The sequence below is a fragment of the Mytilinidion resinicola genome, assembly GCF_010093595.1.
Source record: "Mytilinidion resinicola strain CBS 304.34 unplaced genomic scaffold BDZ99scaffold_33, whole genome shotgun sequence".
Classification (NCBI taxonomy): Eukaryota; Fungi; Ascomycota; class Dothideomycetes; order Mytilinidiales; family Mytilinidiaceae; genus Mytilinidion; species Mytilinidion resinicola.
The window spans coordinates 263048-288203 of NW_022985469.1; the positions used below are offsets into that span (position 1 = coordinate 263048).

The 25156-nt window shown below is 42.6% G+C and overlaps 7 protein-coding genes across 7 annotated transcripts; 5 read left to right on the forward strand and 2 right to left on the reverse strand.

The window, feature by feature from the left end:
- Positions 1 to 427: 427 nt before the first annotated feature.
- Positions 428 to 3630, forward strand: BDZ99DRAFT_527667 (uncharacterized protein; the record flags this gene model as incomplete). Its single annotated transcript, XM_033726283.1, has 13 exons — positions 428 to 734; positions 787 to 815; positions 863 to 967; positions 1026 to 1079; positions 1283 to 1601; positions 1650 to 1766; positions 1814 to 2078; positions 2151 to 2232; positions 2283 to 2348; positions 2400 to 2516; positions 2571 to 2670; positions 2754 to 2929; positions 3364 to 3630. 13 exons carry the CDS (start codon positions 428 to 430, stop codon positions 3628 to 3630), a joined length of 2004 nt encoding a protein of 667 aa, XP_033569264.1.
- An 818-nt stretch (positions 3631 to 4448) lies between these two features.
- On the forward strand, positions 4449 to 5609 carry BDZ99DRAFT_504043 (putative UPF0676 protein; the record flags this gene model as incomplete). The annotated part of the gene is made up of 1 exon (XM_033724008.1): positions 4449 to 5609. One exon carries the CDS (start codon positions 4449 to 4451, stop codon positions 5607 to 5609), a length of 1161 nt encoding a protein of 386 aa, XP_033569265.1.
- A 996-nt stretch (positions 5610 to 6605) lies between these two features.
- On the forward strand, positions 6606 to 7418 carry BDZ99DRAFT_207817 (uncharacterized protein). Its single transcript, XM_033713311.1, has one exon. It carries the CDS (start codon positions 6832 to 6834, stop codon positions 7336 to 7338), a length of 507 nt encoding a protein of 168 aa, XP_033569266.1. The 5' UTR covers positions 6606 to 6831; the 3' UTR covers positions 7339 to 7418.
- Positions 7419 to 7840: 422 nt separating this feature from the next.
- BDZ99DRAFT_483037 (uncharacterized protein) lies at positions 7841 to 9829 on the reverse strand (the record flags this gene model as incomplete). The annotated part of the gene is made up of 4 exons (XM_033722543.1): positions 7841 to 8479; positions 8543 to 9388; positions 9607 to 9630; positions 9779 to 9829. 4 exons carry the CDS (start codon positions 9827 to 9829, stop codon positions 7841 to 7843), a joined length of 1560 nt encoding a protein of 519 aa, XP_033569267.1.
- Positions 9830 to 10141: 312 nt separating this feature from the next.
- BDZ99DRAFT_504046 (uncharacterized protein) lies at positions 10142 to 10571 on the forward strand (the record flags this gene model as incomplete). The annotated part of the gene is made up of 2 exons (XM_033724009.1): positions 10142 to 10342; positions 10393 to 10571. A coding segment is annotated over one exon (174 nt), but the record flags the coding sequence as incomplete, so codon positions are not given.
- Positions 10572 to 11053: 482 nt separating this feature from the next.
- On the forward strand, positions 11054 to 12709 carry BDZ99DRAFT_455084 (threonine dehydrogenase). Its single transcript, XM_033718424.1, has 4 exons — positions 11054 to 11232; positions 11289 to 11977; positions 12027 to 12132; positions 12184 to 12709. The coding sequence occupies exons 1-4, from the start codon at positions 11094 to 11096 to the stop codon at positions 12333 to 12335; spliced, it is 1086 nt and encodes a 361-aa protein (XP_033569269.1). The 5' UTR covers positions 11054 to 11093; the 3' UTR covers positions 12336 to 12709.
- Positions 12710 to 21784: 9075 nt separating this feature from the next.
- On the reverse strand, positions 21785 to 21961 carry BDZ99DRAFT_359223 (uncharacterized protein; the record flags this gene model as incomplete). Its single annotated transcript, XM_033714656.1, has 1 exon — positions 21785 to 21961. A coding segment is annotated over one exon (177 nt), but the record flags the coding sequence as incomplete, so codon positions are not given.
- Between the last annotated feature and the right edge of the window lie 3195 nt (positions 21962 to 25156).

Here is a 25156-nt window from a genome sequence, read left to right on the forward strand (position 1 = left end):
CACTCCTACCGTCTTCCAACTATATAGCCACTCGCTGGAACCTCAATACAACTCATGTCTCCCTCACTGATTCTCCCTTCCTACGCCAGCTACCACTTAGATGATTTTGCGCTGAACGTGTCAGCTTCAAACAATGCTTGTTCTGATCAAGGTGCTGATGTGGCAATAGCGGAGATCCAACTCGAGATTTTGTCGCAAAAAGTTTTAGTGATCTGTTCGTTTATGCTTGTTACCGTGTATTCAAGCTTTATATTAGCATGGACCTGTAAGTTACGCCATATGCGGACAGTATTGAATAAAAGCTGATTACGATGGCTCGCGCAGATAGGCCTCAGGAGCATCCAACAAATGGCTTCCAGACTATCACAATCTATTGGCTGGCTACTTAGGATCCTATTGCTACTACAAGGGATCGAACGGGAAACCGATGGTCAGCACTTTCAGCGACGGCGCCGTCAACGAAACTGATTGGCTTCACTGGAAAAATGTTGAATTCGGCGGACAAGTCTACTTCATTCCGAACATTGGCGAGAAGACGGCAGGTTACTACACTTCTGACCCCGGCTGGTGGGCGTATTGGGGTCCACCAATCGATGGCGTATTTGGATGGGAGTCTGCTTGGCCGGTGGAAGGAGCAACGAATCAAGCTGACGTGAGTATCGACAACCAGGTCATGGGAGGATCTTCGAAGTACCCAAATGGCACAGTCGGACATGGCAAAACGTACATGATAGGTACGTCTAGCAATATTCTCTCTGTGTCCTTTTAAGTCTGACGTCCACCAAGGGTTGAGCTTGCTCCAGTACAAAAACGCGGTATAGTTGATCATCTCGTGTGGCAAGCCCAAAGCTGAACTTCCCAGTACAACACCAACCTCTATCACGCGGGCGAGCTTAACCTCCCAAAACGCATGGCGAACATCATTAGTATGCCACATGTGCCCGACTTTGTTCAGATCCAGACATGGGTACGCCTATTGGCTTGTTTTTCTGCTTGATGCAAATTATGCTGATTCAGCACGAAAGAATGACGGCCCCGAAGGCCACTATATAGGCTCGATATGGGACGAACAATCCGATGTGAGATTGAAGCATCCTACAATAGTGGAACGGTAATTGACAAGACGGCAGGACGACCAACCTAGAAAGTATGCAACTCAACTAAAGTCACCGCATAACGGTCTGCAGCCTCTCCTTTCCGCGTTTATCAAGACATACGAAAAAAAGGCTCGGCTTCTACCTTGTACCCAGCAACTGACTCCGCACCTCTCTAAGCATTCTAGTACAAGCAGACTCTGTCCACCTCTTACTGCCCCAATGAGAATTACGGATTCTACGATACTAAGATTGCCGGGTACTCGTCAGGCGCGGATCAGGTAAACTACGCTATTAGCGTACCCAGCAGCTCCACGGGACTGAAGGTCCGATATAATTCGGGTACTACTCAAAACTTGAAACCTGGCCTCAATTACGGGTCGTTCCCAATTTCCACTGGAGGGCAGACTTTGGAAGTCATTGATGGAAGTAGCAAAGTCATTGTCGGAGGTACAGGAACGTATTGTGTTAGCGGGAACTGTCCAGAAGGCTTCTACAACTACAATCGTCAGTAATGTTCCATTTCGCTCCAGACAATGGCTAATTCCTGTGCAGCTCAAATGGTCGGGCTCACTGTTGGTGGTGCTACCAATAGTGCTTGCCATCAAGCGGGCTCACAAAGTGTAACATCACCTGGAGAGTTCTTCGAGGTTTATGAGCCCGATTGTTCAGGTACGATTACTATGGCAGGATTGTGTCTAGGCCACTGACTCTCGCAGGCGACCAAATAGAGTGGGCATGCGTGACCTGCAACGATGCGACAGTGAACGATCCTACGAAGGATCCATTTGATCGGTGGAAGGCCTCGTATGCGGACGATTTCTGGCTACAGGCATCCGATTGGTATTACCAAGATTACAGACACAACAACCCGGAGCTTGGCCTTTTGAGAGGCAACAGGGCTGCCGCTGTTATCTGGAAATTCGGAGGGACCAATGCCCCACAGCAGATGGGCGATTGTGCGCTGGTTGACGACGGCCAGTGGTTCGTGTCTCCTTTCTTTTAATTAGATCTTGAGACCATTGCTGACACGTTTTGCCTCATTTATAGCAATAGTCCTGGTCTCAAATGTGGAGACCTTACGGCTCCGGCTGTGCAAGCATGTTTTGGCCGCTTGGTCGAACCTAACCTGCACAATGTTAGTGAAGTATCGAGTCAGTTCACAGACTTTTCTCTAACATAACAGAGTATTTTAATAAGCAGTATGATGTGCTTACTCATGTCAGTTTGAGCCTATCGCTCACAGTGGGCGATGTGAGTAGCTCCCCGCAACCCATTCGGTATCCAAAGCTGACGGAACCACAGTTTCAACAGGGTTTCGCACCGGCAAAGAAAGAGGACGACGTGTTTGCAAAGTTACAGCAGGTGATGAGCTACCTAGGCATTTGCATCGGCGTGGCTAGCTCCGAGCTGTGGTCAAAGGTATTGCACTCGCTTCCGCTTGCATCGATTGCGGACTAACAGACCCTTTGCTAGGTTATTGAAGACCCGAAAATGTGGAAAGAGCTCGCAGAGGACGGGAAGAAGGCAGAAACAATCCATACAGGGGTGGACACTCTGATCCAGACCGCAGAAAGTATGTCTACTACAGAAACCACAGGGTAAGACGCCGTCCTGGTATTCATCCCCATCCGCGTCACTAACAACCCACCATCTTAGAAGGCGACGTAGCAAACATCGAGGCGCTCGACAAACTTCTCGACAAACTCACCGACTACATCCAGATGAATCTCAACAGCACACTGAAGTACCTCTTCGGCGGCGATCAAGATAACAATGTCGCCATGGTATCCGTGCTGAAAGGTGGGCAATGGCTCGCCAACAGCGGTGACTCCGTATATAGTTTCCAGGACCCGATGGAGTCTCTAATCTACTCGAAATGAATCCAGGCCGCCTGGGAAATAGAGTCGGAGGTGCATCCTATGGTCGTCGTGCAACAGGGCCTCGTTCCCTAGGACTGGAACCCCCGCCAGGACTACGACAGGCATGAGGGCATTATCGACGACGCTGTTGCAAAGGTGGCGTAGGTATAGTACCTAGAGACGGGCGTGACGCTGTGGATGTTCGATATACACGACTGTACCTATGGCACCGCGACTAGTTGCGAGGATGTGTTTGTTTCTAGAAACCCCATCATTTTTCTATGATAGTTTGTATGCTATCTTTGTTCTTCATGTTAGATAGCAAACCACTCAGCCGATATAAGGCAGAGCTGATCAGTAGATAGAAAGTATCAAGACTTTGAGGTTCGTCTTCATACTTTCTACAGGATGCGCCGTTCCAGGCGCTGAAGGGGATTGAGCAACTCAATGGCACAATATGGGGGAAGCTTACCAAGGAAGATATTGCTATATCCTCTTACATGGGCTACCAGCTCAATGGCAACAAGAATGGCTATACCGTGAGCACGGACGCGACTTCATACTTCACTGACGGCGCAGGCACAAAAGGTCTGTACCCGTTCACGGCGGGGTTGCGGACACCGGGGTACTATTCGTATCCTATCTGCGGAACGAACGAGGCATATAGGAACTGAGTCGTGACGTACGGGAAGGTGGATGGGTCGTGTGATACTTGGCCTTGTTGTGGTCTTGGCTCTGCTTGTAAAGGAAAGAAAAAGGTATCGCAGTTGGTTCTCGCCAGAGGAGGCTATTGAAAGCTGATGTCGACAGGTACTGTACAATACTAGACATCCAGAGCTAAATTACATATCTGGAATAGCGGTGGTTGCTTCCGTCGACTACTTGAGTCGCCGCCCGAACTCTGTTTTGGGTGTTACATGCGGTTGCGGTATGCGTCTACTAGGCTTGAAGTTCTGCATACAAAGGCTTTCTTTTGCTGGTGGCCTGTAGATTTCCTTTTTGGAGAAGTCGATGCGAGAGCTTCCGAACCCCACGACTGGAGACACCAGACATTTAATTTCATACCCGAATCTATGGTACGGGTAACATTTGTAAGCCAGAATGCTTTTTATTAACGGTATTTGGATAGGTTGATGTTGCAATTGATGCACAATCGTGGCGACGTTGTAGCCTGGACGCCTATTGGTCGAATAGTACAACCCCAGTGAAGTTCTTCCCAATTACATTCAATACCAGTGGATCTAAAACGGAACTTATGTTAGTTTCTGATGATAACGGATAATGCGGCAATCCGAAACGCTGGTGTTCGAACCTTTTGGTAAGCAAATGAGGGGAAGTCGATGATAACATGCGGGGATGGAATGACGAATCGAGGTTGAGATACTGATAATGGAACCATCCCAAAAAGTCATGTGAGTACCTGTACTATATAAGACGTCAACCAAAAGCGATCAATATTTTACCTCAACCATCTCAGTACAACAGAATAAACATGTCTGCAACAATCACTCAAACTGCACGACCGGCCGTCTCGCAAAAGCCCGCGGACCCGCATCAATATGATTATGAGAACCTCCCCAAATACGTTCATCCACCCGAGACAAAAGCAGAGCTCCCATGGGCAGAACTCGTTACGCTAGACCTTGAAGACTTTGACCGTCCAGGAGGCAAGGAAAGACTTGCCAAGCAACTCGAGCACGCCGTACACCACGTCGGCTTCTTCTACGTGAAGAACTACGGCCTCACCCAAGAACAAGTCGACAACCAGTTCACCCTCGCCAAGAACTTCTTTACTCTCCCCATCGAGGAGAAGGCTAAACATGAAGTGGACTACGCCAACGCCGACTACAACGGCTGGCGTCGCGCAGGTCGCGCCCCGAACGGCGCTACACGTGATGCCGTCGAGATATTCAACATTCCGAAGTTCACCAAAGACTTCGAAGGCAAATACACGCGGCCAGACCTCCTCAACGCCCATCTCCCCGAGATCGAGACGTTCTCCAAAGCCCTCCACTCCAACATCGTCCTCCCCCTCCTCCGCCTCTTCGCCATCGTGCTACAACTCCCAGACGAGGACTACCTCGTGCGCCAGCACACCTACGAGAAGAAGAGCGAGGACCACTACCGCTACATGATCTACCACAAGCGCACGCCCGAAGAGCACGCCGCCAGCGGCTTCGGCCACTCGACCGGCCACACCGACCTCGGGACCGTGACGCTGCTCTTCCGCCAGCCCATCGCCGGCCTCCAGATCCTGGGCGAGGACGGCAAGTGGACATACGTCTCGGCGCAGCCCGGCACCATCACCGTCAACCTCGCCGACACCATCTCACACATCACGGGCGGCTGGCTGAAGAGCTCAGTGCACCGCGTTGTCGCGCCGCCCGAGGACCAGTGGCAGTACGACCGCACGGGGCTGCTGTATTTCGCGCGCCCGCACAACGATACGATTCTCGAGCCGATTCTGGATTCGCCGGTGCTGAAGGCGGCGGGGGTCAAGTCGAGGTTCGAGGAGCCGGTGAAGATGGAGGATTGGGTGAAGAGTAAGCAGACGCTGCAGTTGAATCCGGAGATTGCGGCGAAGAGGTGGGCGGAGGCCGGGGATGGGACGGTGACGTTGATTGGGGGGTTTAAGGACAGGAAGTATGCTTAGATGGGACGATGGAAAGGAGGGATGAAGAGAGTAAAGGGGTCACGTGCGATTAGTCAGCGAATTGAACTAAATTCATAGGATGATGATACCTTAGCTCGCCCTCTGGTTTTGAAAGTTCGTGATACTGAAAGTAATGTTGTGATGGTCTGAACCTGGAGAACGTGTTTACTCATTGCTCTTTGATATTCACGTGTACGACGCCACGCCCAGACGCCAATGCAGCCCAGCCTCAGTACAGGCTCCGGACGTGACACCTCCACCCCCAGGCTCCCAAACACTCATAGTTGCGCTTGAGTATTTGCGACACTCCTACTTGACTTCTGCCGTGAATTGTGTGTTCGGAGTACTTCCTAAGGCCTAAGATTGCAAGGCCACGCGAACGTTGCGGAAGAAAAACTAATAGCATCCTTCAGCCTTGCGAGACCACCACCGTTGCGATAAGATTCCGACCTAGAAGAAGGGCCTACAAGTACCATTAGGCTTGAGTAGACTAGGAAATTATCAAAGGTCCGGGCGAAGGAAGAACGACATATCAATCCGTCGATTTTGGCGTAGAATAGATCTTGGGCCGAGGGAGAGGCGTCGAAACGAAATCTAAAAAGCACGAGGACACCGACGAGAAGATTTTTCAAACGACGTGCCAATACCTGATGTTCGACGTCGGCGCAAATTGGACGTTCAGCCTCGTCTTCGTACTCTAGTTCTGACCGGAACGCGAGTCTAGCACAGTTTCGCTCTTGGAAATTCGGTATCGACAGAAAGCCTGACATCCAAGGAAAGAGGGCTACCGCCGACGCTTCTTTAAGACTCTCCTAAGCCTGGATCTGAGGACATTTTGCGCGCAACCATGTCCTACTCTTCTTTCCGGGGAAGGCCGGAGGATAAAGACGTCGGTTGGAAATTGAAGTACAAGAAGCCTGAATATGACGCAGAGCTTCTGCAGGATATTCAAAAGATAATCCGAGAGAAAGGATTACGCTTGCATCAGAGTGGACTCCACTCATTCAATGAGGCGATACGCAACTTTGAGAACCCGGTGGATATGGTGAGGGTTCTGTTAGATGAATTCGACGCTGCTCTAGGAAATAGATTGAAGTGGGAAGAAAAATATCGAATTGAGCGTCGCAAAGTGTCGGAGATGACCGATCAGCTTATCGCAAAAGATCGGGAATGGGAACATAAATGGCAAACACAAATGACTTAAGTGGAAAAGCAACAAGATATGGATAGTCAGCATATGGTCCAATATGAGCGAAAGATTCAGGAAATGGGAACCCGTTTGGACGAATCAGAAAAGAAACATAGCTCCCACCAAAGACAGCTCGAAAAGACGTACCATTCAAAAATGAGGCATCTTGAAGAAGAAGCAAAGCAAGCAATAGATACTCTGGAACAAAAGATCGCTGATACGGAAAGAAGGAGCGCAGAAGATCTCCGAAAAGGTGAAGCAGAGGCAAAGGCACTGAGCGATGAACTTGCCACCGTCAACAAAGCCAACGAGAAATTGGATCTGGAGCGTAAGCATCTACAACAAGACCTCGAAGATGCGCAACGCAAATCACAGCACTCTAAGCGCAAACTCGAGGTTTCGGCGAAAGAGATCCAAGAAGCCAAAAACGCTCTTATCGCCGCGGAGAAGGAGAAAGAACACTTGACAGAGCAGAGCCGACGGTTGCAGCAAAATCTCTCGAAGTACAGCGCTCTTTCGAGCAGACGCGAGAGAAGCTAGCCATTTCTCAAACGGAAGCGCAAGAAATCATCGATGAATGGCATGTCATCAGCACGAAGCTCCAGGAAACGAAAGAGCAATTGTTGAAAGCACAAGAAGAAGCCAAAACAGCTCAAGATGAGGCTATCGAGGTATCCCAATTATCGCAAGCTTTGGATCAGATGGCGATGAGCAACGTGCACGGGAACATAGGCTTGGCGTCCCTACTCGAGAAGAGAGATATTCGGATTAAGGAGCTAGAGGATCTCTTGAGACAGAGAGCGGTGCCACCACCACCCGGCATGCCTCCGCCACCAAGGAAAAAGACCTTGGATTCAGGTGATCTGATGGACAAGATAGTATCAGGCAAAGAGTTTAGAAAGGTTAGGACGAAGGATAGCAGCACGCCACCTGTTGCTGGACGCGTCTTGGACTAGAACCGCGTGCGAAGGTCGTCACCCAAAGAGGTTCCCGGAAGGGCGGGAAAGTGGAAAACGCTGTCAAGAAGAGAGTATATTGCTACTCATACAATTTTCCACGCACTACAAATCCCACTCAACCCCCTATCCTGTCCCCACCGCTCCAACATCTTCGTCGCCTCCCCCTTCTGCCCCTCGCTAGGGCTTAGGAGCGCCACCACTGCAAGCGCAAAAATGCTCCGCATGAGATCAAAGCCGACAGGCCGAAGGTACTCCAGAAATCGCGAGATTTGGAGGATTGACGTTGCGTGCGAGGCTACAGAGCGAGAATGAGAGTGTGAGGCTGTGAGGGAAGAGGAGGGGGAGGCAGAGGGAAAAGGGGAGGTTGCGGAAAGAATGAGCTGCACGACGAGGCTGGCAGCGTGATAGGTGCAGGCTGTGAGGGCAGTGAGCGTGTCGCGGAAGGTGGGCTCGGAGTGGGTTTGGTGCCAGGCGAGGAGGGCCGTTTGGAGGTCCGTGGCGCGGGAGAAGATGGAGGCGCGGATGGTTTGGTTTGAGGGGGGTGCGTCGAAGAACTGGACGAGGGAACATCGACGACCGGAGAGGGAGAGACAGTGGGGGATGGAGAGTATGATGTCGGTGAGGAGTTGGAGGGGTTGTTTGGGGTTGGCAGAGAAGGGGAGGGTGAGCCAGGGGCGACTGGAGAACAGGGAGGGGCTGTTGGTCATTAGGGATACGTTGGCCTGGTGGGGTCAGAGGTTATGAGATGTGCAATGACGCATTGTGATCTGAGAGGCATAACTTACGCTCGTGACTCTCATGACTTTTAAGAGCTGGTGCGGAAGCCCAGTGGTGCAGTTCGTTGGGCCTCTCATATTTAGGACATTTGATGCGGCATCGAGGTGGTGGAAAACGCTGGTTTGAGTAGTGCTTGCAACTACTTCGTACAAAGACATAACCATCGGAACTATCACTTCCTCGATTCCGGGGATATGGCTCTCTTCAAGATCAGATATACAGCCGCGTTGGAGAGCTAATCCCGTGCTATACCATCTGTAGGAATCCGTCATAACGGACACATCTTGATGAGCCTGGCCATAGAAGGCCATAGACGCTGCTCTGATTGAGTACTTTATGACCGGCTTAGCCGACGAGGAAGATAGCTCTGGCAGCCGGGTAACCCAAGGCATGTCTCCGTCGTACTTTTTGGGAGCTTTCCATCCTTTGTGGAGCTCCACAAATTGGTAGATGAACGCCTGGTCGTATATTTCGACTAGAGAGGGTTGATACGGGAAGGCTAGCCTAAAATGCTGGCGACAGCCAATAATAGTAGGGTTTACATCAAGCACGCAACCTGTCGCCTCTGGGGTTGGGCTGATAACACCCGGACTAGCTTCAATAGGGCTCGGTCTGATAGCCAGGCCACGGGGTGCCTCACGCCGGCTTATTTCATCGGCTTTTATCGAGACCTGGGCTCCGATATCTGTCTGGTGCGTCTCGACTGGCGGCTGCAAAACCCTCTGCTTCCGCTTTCGTGGCTTCTTGTTCTTTACTCTTTCGGTCATATCGATGATCATGGAGCCTTGGATTGCCCCTGAGCAATGTAGCCCTAGCCGGGTACACTGCTTGCACTTCCCTGGAGTCTCATCGCACTATACGTAGCTTAGATTAGTAGGTTGACATGGGAACGAGTGTCGAACCTTCACACGGCGTTGCCGACACTCGGTACAGCCTTTGCTTCGGACTGCGCATGGTCGCATGATGATGGGAAACTGTTGAATGGAATAGGAATGAAGGGCGATTAGATAGGAAAAAGGGTTGAGATGAGTTGGATGGAGTAAGAGCAGTAGAACCGAAGACGGACGCATACATTCGAGACACATTCGAGATACCACTATACTACTTCGAGTAATTTTCACGATGCTAACGTTTTTTGCCTCTAGCAGCATGCACGGCAGATCTGGCTACCATCACATCCATGCTGGGGTTCGCGCAGTAGACGAGTGCTATTTGAAAGCACAAAGTTCGATATTTCGAGATACCTCCATGACGAAATTGTAGACACAGCGAAACTCTTCACCTTTTAAATGCATGGTCTTCCTTCAACTAAGTGCGGACGTTACTTCTAGTGCTTTTGAAATGTATTTATAGTTGCCCTCGCCAAAGTGTGGGCATATAAAAGCAGGTCGGGCACCTAAAACTATGGAGCACTCTAAATGCCCGGATCTGACCCCTTCATTTCTCAACTGTCATCTCTAAACTACTACCCTTCATCAAGCAACTCGCACAACGAGAGCGAGTGAACGTGACGCCGTATGCCTCTTCTGATATGTCTCTTCGAGGGCAATGCCGGTACCGGGTGCTGGCCTCCCAGTGTTCACTCAGTCATCAAATAGAACGATAAGCAACGCACTATCCCATTAACAGGCGCCAATCTATTCTGCAGCCTGCCTCGAATCATTGTCCTTTACACCGGGTACTGCGGTGTTGCCTACATCACTCAGGCTACGGAAGGCATCTATGAAGTACATGGACGGCTTCTTGGATGCATCCAGATTTGGTTGTGGTGCCCTTGCTAGGCAGGACGTGCTGGACAGCTCATTGCCGTGCGATGCACCAGCTTAAGCCGACTGTGACTTACTGAAATTAAGCTCAGAAAGAAAGACATAATCTCTACGAAGACCAGATCGCTAGAGCCACGGACTTAGATAGACATGGTAACAGATGACGGCTATTTTTCGTTGCAAGCACAGTCCGAAGACCAAAGACCTGCAACAGGAGACCCGGATACGAAAAAAGACAAGATATCAGCGAGAAACAATGGCAGGCACCAAGGTACCGTGAATTAAGTCGCACCCGCACTTTCTACTACGTTGCCAAGGTCGACTCCAATGCCACGTTAATTACTCCGCCACTAGGAATTTATCCTAAAGAGACGCCAACCGGTGAGCATGCGAGTTTCTCTTTTATTTAAACAACCTACTATAGGTAGCTCTCTTGACAGGATTATCAAACGCAACATCGCGATGTAAATCTATCTACACTCGAGATCAGAAATAGGTCGTGCGAGAAATGTTAGGTGTAGACCGTTGCATTTCTCAAATTGCACCAAAGAGACGTGTTATATGGAAGGCTCTGAATTCTGGGTTTTCCGTGTGATAAGTATGACTGTATTTATCGGCCTCGTGAGGAGTTCGTTACCCCGAGTCATTCGCTGCGACACACGATCTCGCAAGTTTCCCCGCTTTACACCATTTCGGGTAGCGCGTGTGTTCATCCCGTTAACTCTGCATACTTAGTTATTTGAGATGCTATTCTAACCTTCCTTCAGCGTTATTCTCGAGATCAGGCTCAATCATGAAAGCGGGACAATTTTACGCAAAGGAAGACATCCGCGTCACGGAGGTCCCCAAACCGGAGCCCAAAGACAATGAAGTCCTAATCGATATCGAATGGTGTGGAATATGTGGTAGCGACCTCCATGAATATATTATAGGTAGGAAAGTGGCATCGGCCGTCACACTGTTCAAGCGCTCACTTGCATCTTCACAGGTCCTATGGCAATTCCCAGCGTGAAGCCCCACCCACTCACCAAAGAGGTCCTTCCCATAACCATGGGCCACGAGTTCTGCGGCCGCATCGTCTCTGCTCCCTCAGACTCCACTTTGAAGCCTGGCCAAGCCGTTATGGTCGACCCGCGCCTCTACTGCAGCTCATGCAGTCGGTGCGCCTCCCAGGCCACTAACACTTGCTACAGCTGGGGCTTCCACGGGCTCTCAGGCAACGGCGGGGGATTTTCCGAGTCCATTGTCGTAGATGCGAGCATGTGCTACGCCATCCCAGATTCGTCCCTAGATCTAGCAGCCTTGATCGAGCCGCTGGCAGTAGCGTGGCATGCGGTGCGCGCTTCTGGTAGAGAAGACTTCAGCAGCGAGTCTGCGCTGATTTTAGGCGGCGGACCGGTGGGAATCGCGGTACTGTTGGTCCTCCGCGCGAAGGGAACTAAGCAAGTCTTCGTGTCTGAGCCAACGGCCAAGCGCGCGGAGCAAAACGCAGAGCTCGCGGATGCGGTGTTCAATCCGATAAAAGAGAAGGTTGCAGAGAGATGTATTGAGAAAACTGGTGGAGAAGGCGTCGGGTATGTATTCGATTGCGCAGGCATTCAGGCGGGGATGAATGATGGGATGGGAGCTTTAAGACACCAGGGGGTTTATGTGAATGTTGCGGGATGGGAGAAGCCTGTGAGTTTTCTTTAGCGGTATTGAAATAATTGATGCTGAACATTTCTAGATAGTAGTTCCGCAACTAGACTTGATGTTGAAGGAAATTTCAGTAACGGGATCTCTAGCATATGATGATCGCGATTTCAAGGAGACGGTTGAGGCTTTTGTGGATGGTACGTCGATGAATCTAAGATACTGAGCTAACATGACTAATGAATTTCTAGGAAATTTCAAGGGTGTTGAAAAGATGGTTACCAGCCGTATTCATCTCGATGATGTTTTAGAAAAAGGTTTTGTTGAGCTGGTTAAGAACAAAGACGACCACATCAAAATTCTTGTGACTCCGAATCGCAAAAATCTTGGTCAGAAAAAGTAGCAATATTGGTCGATGCTTTGTGTTCCATTAAAAAGATGATGGCTCACGCATGCGTAGTGTAGTTATTTCCGAACTCTTTCCATAGTCTAGTGACCCTCTAGAGCCCTCTGTAACTTCCCTTATAACTTGGCACATACGTTTATATCGCTGCGAAGGTCCCTTTCCCCATTTTTGTGTCTTGGCGGATACACGAAGGATGCCAAGGGTATGTGTAAGCACAGATACCCGCAGACTTATTGTGCCGCATGCCGAAATACCTGCTGTTGATGCATGGATCGTACATACCAAGAACCCTGTAACCTGTAGAAGTCTTCGACGGCTCGTGCACGCTGACACCTCGTGCACGGTCTCCTCTTCCCACACCGCCATCTTCAAAAACCCACAACCTCATCAAATTTCCACCAAATTGGCTAAATAATGGCTGGAATTGAAGCTGCACTCGCAGCGCTTCGTCTCAACCCCGACAGGAAGATCCAAGATGTCGCTACTGAGCATGGTGTTGACAGAAGCACCCTTTCTAAGCGCCACCTGTCACGGTGACGATGTATCGGGCATTTGAACGCGAGATAGACAAGTATCAGATTCAAAGAAGGATAACTACGTGCTATTACCGTGGTTGGTTACAAGACGTCAAGATGCCGAGTTGAATTAGGGACGGGAGCCAGGCTATATACAAGACGAGAAAAGGGGCTCGCATATAGCGCGTGGCCCTAACAGAATCGGGAATCAGGTGGCAGGCGCGTGGCGCACGCGTGCGCACGTATGCGGGAACAAGGTGTCAGGGGATTGATGCTTAGAGGGAGGCCATGATCAATACCGTGACACCACCGGGGAAAGACTACTTCCAAAGAGAATAGCTACAATTCTCAACAACTGCTTAAGCCAGGGCAGACTCAGGCTCTTATCGAGTATATAAATAACCTCTTAGAGCGTAGGCTTCCTCTAATATAAGCTATAGTACGTAATATAGCTCAAAAAATTGCTGGCAGAAGGCCTGGTGGAAATTAGGTTTCTTAATAGGTTAAACGCAATAAAAAACACCTTAAATTAGCATACCTTAACCCTATTAATAAAGTAAGGAAAAGGGCTAATTTGGCGCTGTATTATAGTATATATTTTAAAATACTAGTGTTATAGTATTAATTATAGCCTCCCTCTAAGCATTAATCCCCTAATACCTTATTCCTGTATACGTGCGCATGCATGCGCCACGCGCCTGCCACTTAATTCCCGATTCTGTTAGGGCCACGCGCTATATGCGAGCCCCTTTTCTCGTCTTATATATAGCCTGGCTCCCGTCCCTAATTTAACTCGGCATTTTAACGTTTTATAACTAACTATAGTAATAGTATATAGTTATCCTTCTTTAAATCTAATACTTATCTATCTCGCGTTTAAATGCCCGATATATTATCACCGTAACAACTAGGCAGAAAGCTAATAAAGTATAGTATTCTACCTTAGAACACCTATAATATAGATAAAAAAGGATTTTTTATTAGATATTTTTAAAAAATAAAGAGGGTGTTTAGTAGAAAGGTATATAACTTAGGACGGCTTTTTTATATTATTGTTACGGTATTAACCGCGACACCCTACCTACCGAAATTCTGCCGCAGATTGCTACAACTCTAGCAATCTGCACCGGCCTACTACCGTTAGCCGGCCTCCTGCCCTGCCTACCCTGCTCCGCTCCCATCTCGCTTCCGCTTCCTATCCTGTCCCGCTCCAGCCACCTACCGGCTGCCCCCTTTTCCTATTACCTAATCTGGTAAGGACCTCGCGTACACGCGTGCCACGCGCCGAAACGGCATAGAGGCCGTACGCCACGCGCTCGGCCACGCCCTTATATCCGGTGGCCCGTCTCCCGTCTTCCTGTTCCTTACACAACGTTTTAATTCTCCACGTAGTATTGTATATAGCACCTAATCAACGCTCCTTTTTAAGCCCTCGACCTCTCGCGTGTAGCGCTATTGTAATATTATATTATATCTACTTTTACTACTATAGATACCCCTGCTAACCTAACTATAATACTTCTAAAGCTTATTAGCTCTATAAAGGAATAGCAGGCTGCTGTAATAGAAGTCCTGTCCGCCTAGAAATAGGAAATTGCTGCTCTGCAGGAGGAAGTAGCCGTAATTCGGTTTAAATCTACTTCTACTCTACTACTAGCGCCTAACTAATAATTTACAGGGCCTCCTATTTATAAATTAAATAATAGCTTAATACCTGCTAATAATATAAACTATATATAGACCCCAACTATTAAAGTTACTCCGCTAACTTTAATAGACTTTTCCCTAATAGCCGCCGCCCTGCTAACCCTAAAAACTAAACATCTAATTAACTTTTTAATATTTAAGGGAAGTTAAAAGGAACTTCTAATTTTTATCCGATAACTATAGTATAAACTAGAAGGAAATACTAATTAATACCTAACTAAATATACTCGCCTGCTATACGCTTACTTTTAATTAGAATCTAACCTATTAACACTTATTAACCTCTTAATAGACTAAGATATCTATACTATTAATTAACTTATTTAATTCCTGCAGGCTATATACAACAATCTAAACTAGAAACTTATATTTTTAAATTAACTCTATATACTAAAGTAAGGAAGGTGTGCCTTTATATTATACTTTACTAAATTTTAATAACTTGCCGCTAATATAGATCTAAATAAAGCTGGCCTAATAACTTAGCTCTAATACTTCTTCTCTAATAAACTCTGCTATATAATAGTTAGTGCTACTACCCTAAATAATCTAAATAACTATACTAACTTAATCGCGAAGTATAATAATAATCTATAATTCCTGCCCGGCTAACCCTCTTAATATTCCCCTCTATTATAAAAAAACCTAGATATAATAGAAATTAATATATCTAAATATACTCCAGCCGGCTTAGCCGAATAAGATAAATATTATTAAAAGGGCCTCTGCTTTAAATGCGGAAAGCATAGCTATATCTCCTGCAATTACTCTATTTTTTTACCTTAAGTCCGATTATCTAGTATAGATAAGCCTTTAAGCCCCTAACTGTATATATACGCGCAATTAACTAATTCCACCTAATTTTTATCTGCCCGCCGTTTTTCTATATCTACTACTTTATTTTCTAGCTCTAATTAATCTAGAGGTAGCCGCTTGTTCTATATAAAAAAGTTATTAAAAGCTCTATTCTAGGGCTAAGTTGCCCCCTAGGACTATTCTAACCCCGGATTTCTATAAACCTATTTAAAGAACCTAAACCTAACTCCTAGAAATAATAGATTCTTATCCCTATTTCTATATAATAAGGCCCTACCTATATAAACGCTGTAGCTCTAATTAATAGTAGAGCTATAGGTATAGGTTATATTTACAGGAATCTGGCGCGCGTATAGAACCTCCGCCTTAACCTGCTTTCTTACGTTTTACGCCTAACTAGATTTAATAGAAAAACGCTTAAAGAAGAATAGATTACGCACTCTACGCAAGTAACCTTTTACCACCTAAACTATATAAAACAGATCCGTCTCTATATACTAGAACTCGGTAAATATAAGCTACTACTAGAATAGCCCTAGCTATATAAGCACTGTGTTAGATTTAACTATAATAACTAACAACTATTGTTTTAATTATCCTAATACTAGGCGTAATACCTGCGCAATTTCTAAACCTTTGCAATAAAAACTTATATAGAACAGCTTCCTAAAGCGCCCCTTATTAAGTAGTACCCGACACCTCTAACCTAACGCTTTTACTTATAGCAATTAAGCCTGTCTATATAATACTAATATAATTACTAGCTTCCTAAAATAGTATACTAGATAAATATACCTAACCCTAAACCTAAGCTAGAAACCGAACCTAAAACTAAATCTAATTCTAAATTTAAACCTAATACCCGGACGGATATCTATATACTAAACGCGGCGTCTATAACCTAATTAGCCTAATAACCTAATTATAAAATCTTTGCTATTACTGTTACTAATATTATTAAAGCCTTAGCTCCGAAAACCTAAACTAACTTAGCTATAAAAGTCCTAGCATAATATTACTATTTACTAAAGACTTTCTCCTAATAGGAAGCTAATAAGTTACCTAAATACTAAATATATAATTATAAGATTATGCTTAAAAATAGCAAACTATATAGATTTAGCCTATTATACGGAATATTATAAAATAAATTAAAGGTGCTAAAGAAGTACCTTAATAATAACCTTGCAAAAGGATTTATCCGTGCTAGTTTATTACCTATCGCCTCTCCGGTTATCTTTATTAAAAAGCCCGGAGGAGGCCTATAATTCTGTGTTAACTACTGCGCGCTAAATGCTATAACTATTAAAAACTAATACCTAATCCCCTTAATTTAGAAGACCCTAGTATAATTAAGTAAGGTAAAATACTATATAAAGCTTAATATTATCTCCGTATTTAATTGCTTATAAATCGCGAAAGGAGATAAATAGCTAACTGCTTTCCGGACGCGATACAGCCTGTTTAAATACCTGGTAATGCTATTTAGATTAGCTAACACTTTTAGCACGTTCTAATACTATATAAATAATATGCTCCGCCTATACCTAGACGTATTCTATACTATATATATTAATAATATTCTAATATATAGCAAAAACTTCGAAGACCACCAGCGTTATATAAAGCTAGTCCTAGAAGTAATAGAAGCCGCCGGCCTATAACTAGATATTAATAAGTGCAAATTCTATTAGAATAAGGTTACCTACCTAGGGTATATAATATTAACCGGCGGAATTAGTATAGACCTAAACAAGATTAAGAATATCTATAACTAGGAAGTCCCCTATAATATTAAGGATATATAAGCCTTTATTAGATTTATAAACTTCTACTAATAATTTATTAATAATTTCTCTGGCCTGGCCGCTCCCCTAATTATACTTATAAAAAAGGATGTTCTGTTCCGGTTTAATAAGTCCTGCTGTGCGGTATTTAAACAACTTAAGACAGTATTTACTACCGCCCTAATCCTCTGTTATTTTAACCCTAAACTGCCGATTATTATTAAGGCCGATTTATCTAACTATATAAATGCTGGAGTGCTCTCGTAAATAGATAAATAAGGAATACTCCGACCTGTAGCCTACTTCTTAAAATAATTAAGTCCTGCTAAATATAACTATAAAATCTATAATAAGGAACTTCTAGCAATTATCTAATGCTTTAAACAGTGGCGGCCTAAACTAGAAGGCGCAGTATTCCTAATTTAGGTTTTTAGCAACTATAAGAACCTGCAGTACTTTACAACTATAAAGTAGTTAAGCTACTAATAGGCTTATTAGTCCAAATACCTGTCCCGATTTAACTTCTTAATTACCTACTAACCTAGTAAGTACAGTAAGAAGCCTAACGCCTTAACGTGTTGTACGCAAGATGCGCCTGTATAAAAAGAAGCTTAAGCAGCCTAAAATTAGATACTGCTCTATTCTAACCTATTTATATAGTTAAATCTAATAGAAACTAACTAAATAATTTAGGAGATTATTAAGAATAAATACCTAAATAATAAGTTTATCCAGGAAGTTCTAGAGATGTTATGCTCCGGAGTATACCGCTCTAAGAAAATTACCCTAAGTAAATGTAAAAAGCAAGATAGTAAGCTCTACTTCCGCAACTAAATAGCAATTCCTAATAATAATAAACTAAAGATTAAACTGCTTTATTATATATATAATTCCCCTATTAGCGGCTACTCTAGATATAGAAAGACTCTAGAAATTTTCTAAAAAAAATACTACTAGCTGTATATATTTAAAATAATCCGCCGATTTATAGTATACTATTACACCTATTACTATATAAAGGCTTTAAAAAAAAAGTATAATAGCTTTCTAAAACCTCTACCCGTTCTGTAGTATTACTAGTAAAATATTTCTATCGACTTTATTATTAAACTACCTAAATCCGAAAGCTATACTAATATTATAGTTATAGTAGACCGCCTAAGTAAGTACTAATATATAATTCCCTGTAGAATAATTACAGCTAAGGCTATAGCTAACCTATTCTACTAATATATTTAGGTATATTATAGATTGCCTAATATATACGTATCTAATTAAAAATTACAGTTTATCTCTATATTTTAGAATAAACTCTATAAGCAACTATATATTAAAGCCTAATTATTATCGGCCTTCTACCCGGAAACTAATAGCTAAATAAAGAAGGCTAATTTAATACTAGAATAAGTCCTCCGCGCCTATATAAACTATAAGCAAGATAACTAGGTTACCTAGCTGCTGTCCGCTTAGTTTAAGGTAAATAACACCCGATCTAAATTAATAATAGTAACACTATTTATTGCTATTTTAGGATAATACCTAAAAATAGGCTTTAAACCGCTATTAGGAACTCTGCGCCCTGCCTATTAAGCACTATAAGCACTTAAGGCTAATTAAATAGTTAATAAAATATCGGATATTAAGCAGTTTATCCGCGAAGAAATAACTTAGGCCTAAGTAATATAAGAAGAATATACTAACTAAAAATATATAGGCGCACCAGCCTATAAAGTAGGTAATAAAGTTTAGTTAAATATATAGAATATCTGTATAAATTAACCCGCTAAAAAGCTTAATTAGAAGAACCTAGGAAAGTTCCTAATTATATAAATTATCTTTCCGTACGCCTATTAACTAGGCCTACCTAAATCTATAAAAATATATCCTGTCTTCTATATTTTATTACTCTATCCTGCCGCTCTGCAAGCTAACTACCTGCCTAGCTAGGAGTTGCCCCTACCTAAACCTATTTAAGTTAAAAGAGAGACTAAATAGTATATTAACTGTATTAAAGGCATACGCCTAAACTAGTGCCGAAAATAATATAAGTACTTAGTCCGATAGACTAGATATAATAACCTATTCTAGTAACCTGTTAATAACCTAAAAAATACTACTACTGCAGCTAATTATTATTGCTGCCACCCTAAAGCTTATAATCCTGCGTCTAATAAGCCCCGTCCTGCTGGACCCTAAAACCTTAATTAAGATTTAATTTATAGCCTTACTCCCGATAAATAGCCGTATATATTATAAATAGCGCTTTCTACTCGCTAAGAGACTTGGGTTTAGAAGGGGGGTACTGTCACAGTATTAACTATAACACCCTACCTACCGAAATTCTGCCGCAGATTGCTACAACTCTAGTAATCTGCACCGGCCTACTACTGTTGGCCGGCCTCTTGCCCTGCCTACCCTGCTCCGCTCCCGTCTCGCTTCCGCTTCCTATTCTATCCCGCTCCAGCCACCTACTGGCTGCCCCTTTTTCCTATTACCTAATCTGGTAAGGACCTCGCGTACACGCGTGCCACGCGCCGAAACGGTATAGAGGCTGTACGCCACGCGCTCGGCCACGCCCTTATATCCGGTAGCCTGTCTCCCGTCTTCCTGTTCCTTATACAACGTCTTAATTCTCCACGTAGCATTGTATATAGCACCTAATTAACGCTCCTTTTTAAGCTTTCGACCTCTCGCGTATAGCGCTATTATAACAATTATATAGAATAGTAATAGAAAGTGGATTATAGTAATTGCAGCTATCTGCAGTAATAGAATAGCGCTCTCTCCTGCCTTTATCTATTAAGCTATTTCTAAAAATATATAAAATATATAGCTCTAGGATTTTAACCCGGATAAATACTCCTGCTTTTTTATATTTTTACTAATAGAATAGACTAATAATAACCTTAGCTATACTTAGTTAACTACTATATTTAACCGAGAGATAAAAGTAAAGGTATACTAAGAAAAAGTATTAGGTTTATAGCTGGAAAAGGGTTGTATTGCTATTAATAAGGTTGCGTGGAAAGGAAAAAAGCTCCGGCCACAGGCCTGCTATATAGTTAAGCGCGCGCCAGCAGAACCCCGGGCGCCGGCAGAACTCCGGACGCCGGAAAAACCTTTAGCCCGGGATCACGTAACGTCTATATATATAATAATCCGAGGCCTTAATAACTACTAAGTGTTATAGTAACTACTTATAATACTTTACCTACTATAATTCGCCTATTATATAGCTTCGTCACCTAATCTCGCACGGAGCTCGTAAGCTCGCGCTATACGCACGTTCCGCCGGTATATTTTCTTCGCCGGCGCTCCGAATTTCCTATTCTTTATACAATATCTTAATTCTCTATATAGTATTATACCTAGCACTTAATTAACGCTCCTTCTTAAGCTTTTAAACTCCTGCTTATAGCGCTAGCGTAATATTATATTATATTCCTTTACTACTATAATAACCCTAAATAACCTAACTACTATACTTATAGAGCTAGTTTTTTCTATAAAGGAATAGCTTACTATAGTATAATCCTTGTTTATAAAAGCCCTGCAGAACTAATAATCTGCCTTTATAGAAGCCCTATAGCGCTAATAATCTATTTTTATAAAAGAAATAGCAGTGCTATAAAAGGAAATATTAATAATCTAGTCCTAATCCTCTTCCTTTATACCGCCTACGCCTAACTAATAATTTATAGAGAACACTGTTTATAAATTAAATAATAGCTTAAAGCCTATTGCCCCTATAAACTGTATATAGACCCTAACTATTAAAGTTATACCTTTTCCCTTTTTTAATACCTTCCTAATATATTCTAACCTGCCTACCTAGAAATCTAACCGATTAATTAACCCTTTAATATTTAACGGCTGCTAAAAGAAACTTCTTAGCTTTATCTAAAGACTATAATATAAACTAGAAAAAAACGCGGACTAATACCCTACTAAATAAGCCCGCCTGCTATACGCGCACTTTTATCTAGAGTATAACCTATTAACGCTAATAGATTCTTTAATAGATTAGGATAACGTATTCTACTACTAAGCCGGCTAAACTACTAAGCCGGCTACTTTTCCTTAGCATAACTAATACTATATGCGCGTAGTTAATTTATTCGCAACTAGCTATAGAACTTATATACAATATACTTAGATTAGATTTAGAAGAAGCTTCTTAATCCTTTTTATATATATATATATTGTGCCCAGCCTTTCTATAGTTTCTATAGCGCTGTTAAGCTAGTAAAGCCCTATTTGCACTATTTCTACTACCCACCTTTTTCCGTGGATTAGATACTCTAGACACTTTAGCAGCTATATATAACGCTGCTGTACTATACTCTATTATACCGCCAGTCTAGATTCGCTTTCTTTTATAACTTTTACGCTTAGTTATCTCTACTAGTTGCTTTTTAAGCTCTTTAACCCGGGCTTTAATAAGTATATTTTCGTATAGCATCTCTTCGGCTCCTTTAATAAGCTTTAAGAAGCCTTTTTAGGCGGTTGTTAGTAACTATATAAAGGAATTACTTACTAGCCTTAACTATAATCTAAATTTATATATATTACTTAGGGTCTTTAATTACTATAGTGTTTCTAGTAGGGGTGCTAGTAGTAGGGTCCGTAACCGTATATTAAGGCGATTAAGAACTACCTGCGCGTTAATAGGAACTAATCTAGAGGCCTTAAAGGCCTTCTTGCAGTTTTTATATATAAACACGTTAAAAAACGCGTTTTTAAAGGCTGGTAGGAAGCCTTCTTTATTAATATAGTAGACGTGTCGGCGTGCTAAGTTTTATATATATTAAGAGTACTTTAGCTTTAATAGCGAGAAGTATACTATATTAAGTAGCTAAAGTATATGCAATAAATACGCAGGTATATAGAGGGTAAGGATTTGTTGTTTAATATAATAATCCTTAAAATCTTAGTTAAGGTGGCTTTTATAGCCGTCCAAAATTAGTAACCTATATAACCCTACCTAACGCGCCTTTATATATATATTAAAGTGCTTTAACTACTTAAAACTAAGCTTATTATTAGTCCAGCCGTTCTTAGAGATAGAGAGCTTCTAATTATACAGTATTTCTGCTTCCTTATACTATACAGAGATATAAACGCGTTTTTTATAGATAATAAATAGTAGGGTTGTATATCTAGTAGCGCAGATGCTCTAGATAACTGTAACCTACTCTTAGTTACTTAGTTAAATAAGATTAGGCCTTATATATTTCTCTAAACCTGTAACAACCTTTATTATACTAATTATACCTATTTAAAAGCTAGTCTTATTAAAGTTGTGGATATTATCTGGATAGATGCCATACTTAGCTATAGTCTCTTGCACGAGAGTAAACCACGTATTAATAACCTCTGGGTCTTCCTAGAGTATTCTCTAGCGGTTCTTTACCTAATTAAAAGCTATTTTAAGCTCCTTTATATAAGATATAAACCGTTAAGTCTAGTTCTTACCTACTAGTATCCTACCACGCGCAGCTAGTACTTTATCTGCTATATCTGCCACCTTATATAACTAGGGCGCAAATCCTTACAAGTCTAGGTTAAGGATATATTATATAATTATATGCTCTTCGGTCGCAGTAAGCTTTAGGCAGTTTAGTCGTAATTAAGGTCGAAACGTAATTCCGTGGAGCTAATTAGAAAGCCGCTAATATTGTACGTTAAAGGCTGCTGCAGCGCGTTATATAGTCCTAAATTAACTAAAGGTAAAGGCTTAAAGCGCGAGATTAATACTGCCTTTTTGCTAAGATAGATAATCGCTGCGTTGTTAATATATTGCTGTATAAATATAGTGTTGGTTATACTAAGGAAAAGTGGCCGGCTTAGTAGTTTAGCCGGCTTAGTAGTGGAATACGTTATATAAATAGTAGAATAATTTATATTATTTCTACAGGCTATATATAGTAATCCTAATAAGGAACTTACTGCCCTAAGTAAACTTAACTTACTAAAATAAGAAAAATATAGCTTTATTTCTTACTTTGCTAAATTCTAACGCCTTACCGCCGATACGGGCCTTAATAAAATCGGTTTAATAACCTAACTCTAATACTTATTATCGGATAAGCTATATAGAGCTATAATTAGTATTTATATTCTAGATAATATAAATAAATATACTAACCTAATTTCTGTATATAATAATAATCTCTAATACCTACCAGCTAACTGTCCCTTTTATTATTAACCCTCCGCTCGGAAGAACCTAAATATAATAGAAATTAAGGTATTAGACTACACCCTGGCTAGATCTGCTAAATAAGAAAAACGCCGCCGAAAGGGCCTCTGCTATAAGTATAGCAAGTATAGCTATATTTTCTACAACTGCTCTATACTATTACTATAAGTCTAATTATCTAGCCTAAATAGGCTCTTAAGTCCACGCATATATATATAAGCTATAAGCCCGCCCCGGTTTTTACCTGCACGCTGTTTATCTATATTTATAAACTTATTCTCTAGCTCTAATTATTTTAAAGGAAAATGCTAGTCCTGTATAAAAAAGCTATTAAAAGCTTAGTCCTGGGCCTAAGTTACCCCCTAGAACTATTCTAACCCCGGATTTCTATAAATCTATTTAAAGAACCTGTAGTTAACTCCTAGAAATAATAAATCCTTGCTCTATTTTCCCTGCAGTAAGGTTCTATATAATTAGATGCCTAAGCCCTAATTAATAGCAGAGCTACCGGTATAGGTTATATTTACAGATCTCTAGCGCGCGCATAAAACCTTTATTTTAACCTGCTACTAATTATTTTATACCTAACTAGATTTAATAGAAAATAACTAAAAAAAAGAAAAATTACGCACTCTATATATATAACCCTTCGCCACCTAAACTATATAGAATTAATCCGTTTCTATATACTAAAGATTAGAAAATATAACTTAATACTAGAATAGCTATAGCTATATAGGCACCGTATTAGAATTAATTATAATAACTAATAGCTGCTCTTCCGCTTCTTCTATTACTAGGCTTATTACCTGCGTAAACCTGCTAATATATTTTAATATAATAATAGCAAGGACCTATATTAGAAGGCTTCTAATAAAGCACCTTATTTAATAACTAAATACTTCTGTTCCTAATAGTTAAGCCTATATATATAATACTAATATAACTACTAGCTTCCTAAAATAAACCGCTAGCTAAATAAACCTAAACCTAAACTTAAATCTAAACCTAAACCTAAATCTAAACTAGATCCTAATATAAAGCCTAATACTAAACTAAATATCTACCTGCTTAAAGTAGAAATATTAACCTAATTAGCCTAATAACCTAATTATAAAATCTTTGCTATTACTATCGCCGATATTAATAAGGCCTTAGCTAAGAAGAAGTATACTAACCTAGTAATAAAGGTGTTATAATAGCGCTATATGTAAAAGGTTAAGGGCTTAAAAAAGAGCGTTAATTAGGTGCTATATATAATGCTATATAGAGAATTAAGACGTTGTATAAGGAACAGGAAGACGGGAGACGGGCCACCGGATATAAGGGCGTGGCCGAGCGCGTGGCGTACGGCCTCTATACCGTTTCGGCGCGTGGCACGCGTGTACGCGAGGTCCTTACCAGATCAGGTAATAGGAAAAAGGGGCAGCCGGTAGGTAGCTGGAGCGGGATAGGATAGGAAGCGGAAGCAAGACGGGAGCGGAGCAGGGCAGGCAGAGCAGGAGGCCGGCTAATAGTAGTAGGCCGGTGCAGATTACTAGAGTTATAGCAATCTGCGGCAGAATTTCGGTAGGTAGAGTGTTGCGGTTAATACCGTAATAGTACCCCCCTTCTAAACCTAAGTTTTTTAGCGAGTAAAAGGCGCTATTTATAATATATATAGCTATTTATTAGGAGTAGGGCTATAAATTAAATCTTAATTAAGGTTTTAGGGTTTAGCAGAATAGGGCTTATTAAACGCAGGATTATAAGCTTTAGGGTGGCGGTAATAATAATTAGCCGCAGTAGTAG

Excerpts from the sequence above, each read along its gene's own strand:
- BDZ99DRAFT_207817 (XM_033713311.1), top strand. The coding sequence starts at position 6,832 with ATGGATAGTCAGCATATGGTCCAATATGAGCGAAAGATTCAGGAAATG.
- BDZ99DRAFT_455084 (XM_033718424.1), top strand. The coding sequence starts at position 11,094 with ATGAAAGCGGGACAATTTTACGCAAAGGAAGACATCCGCGTCACGGAG. Across the intron at positions 11,233-11,288 it reads CCTCCATGAATATATTATAG|GTCCTATGGCAATTCCCAGC; the intron begins GTAGGAAAGTGG and ends GCATCTTCACAG. Across the intron at positions 11,978-12,026 it reads TTGCGGGATGGGAGAAGCCT|ATAGTAGTTCCGCAACTAGA; the intron begins GTGAGTTTTCTT and ends GAACATTTCTAG.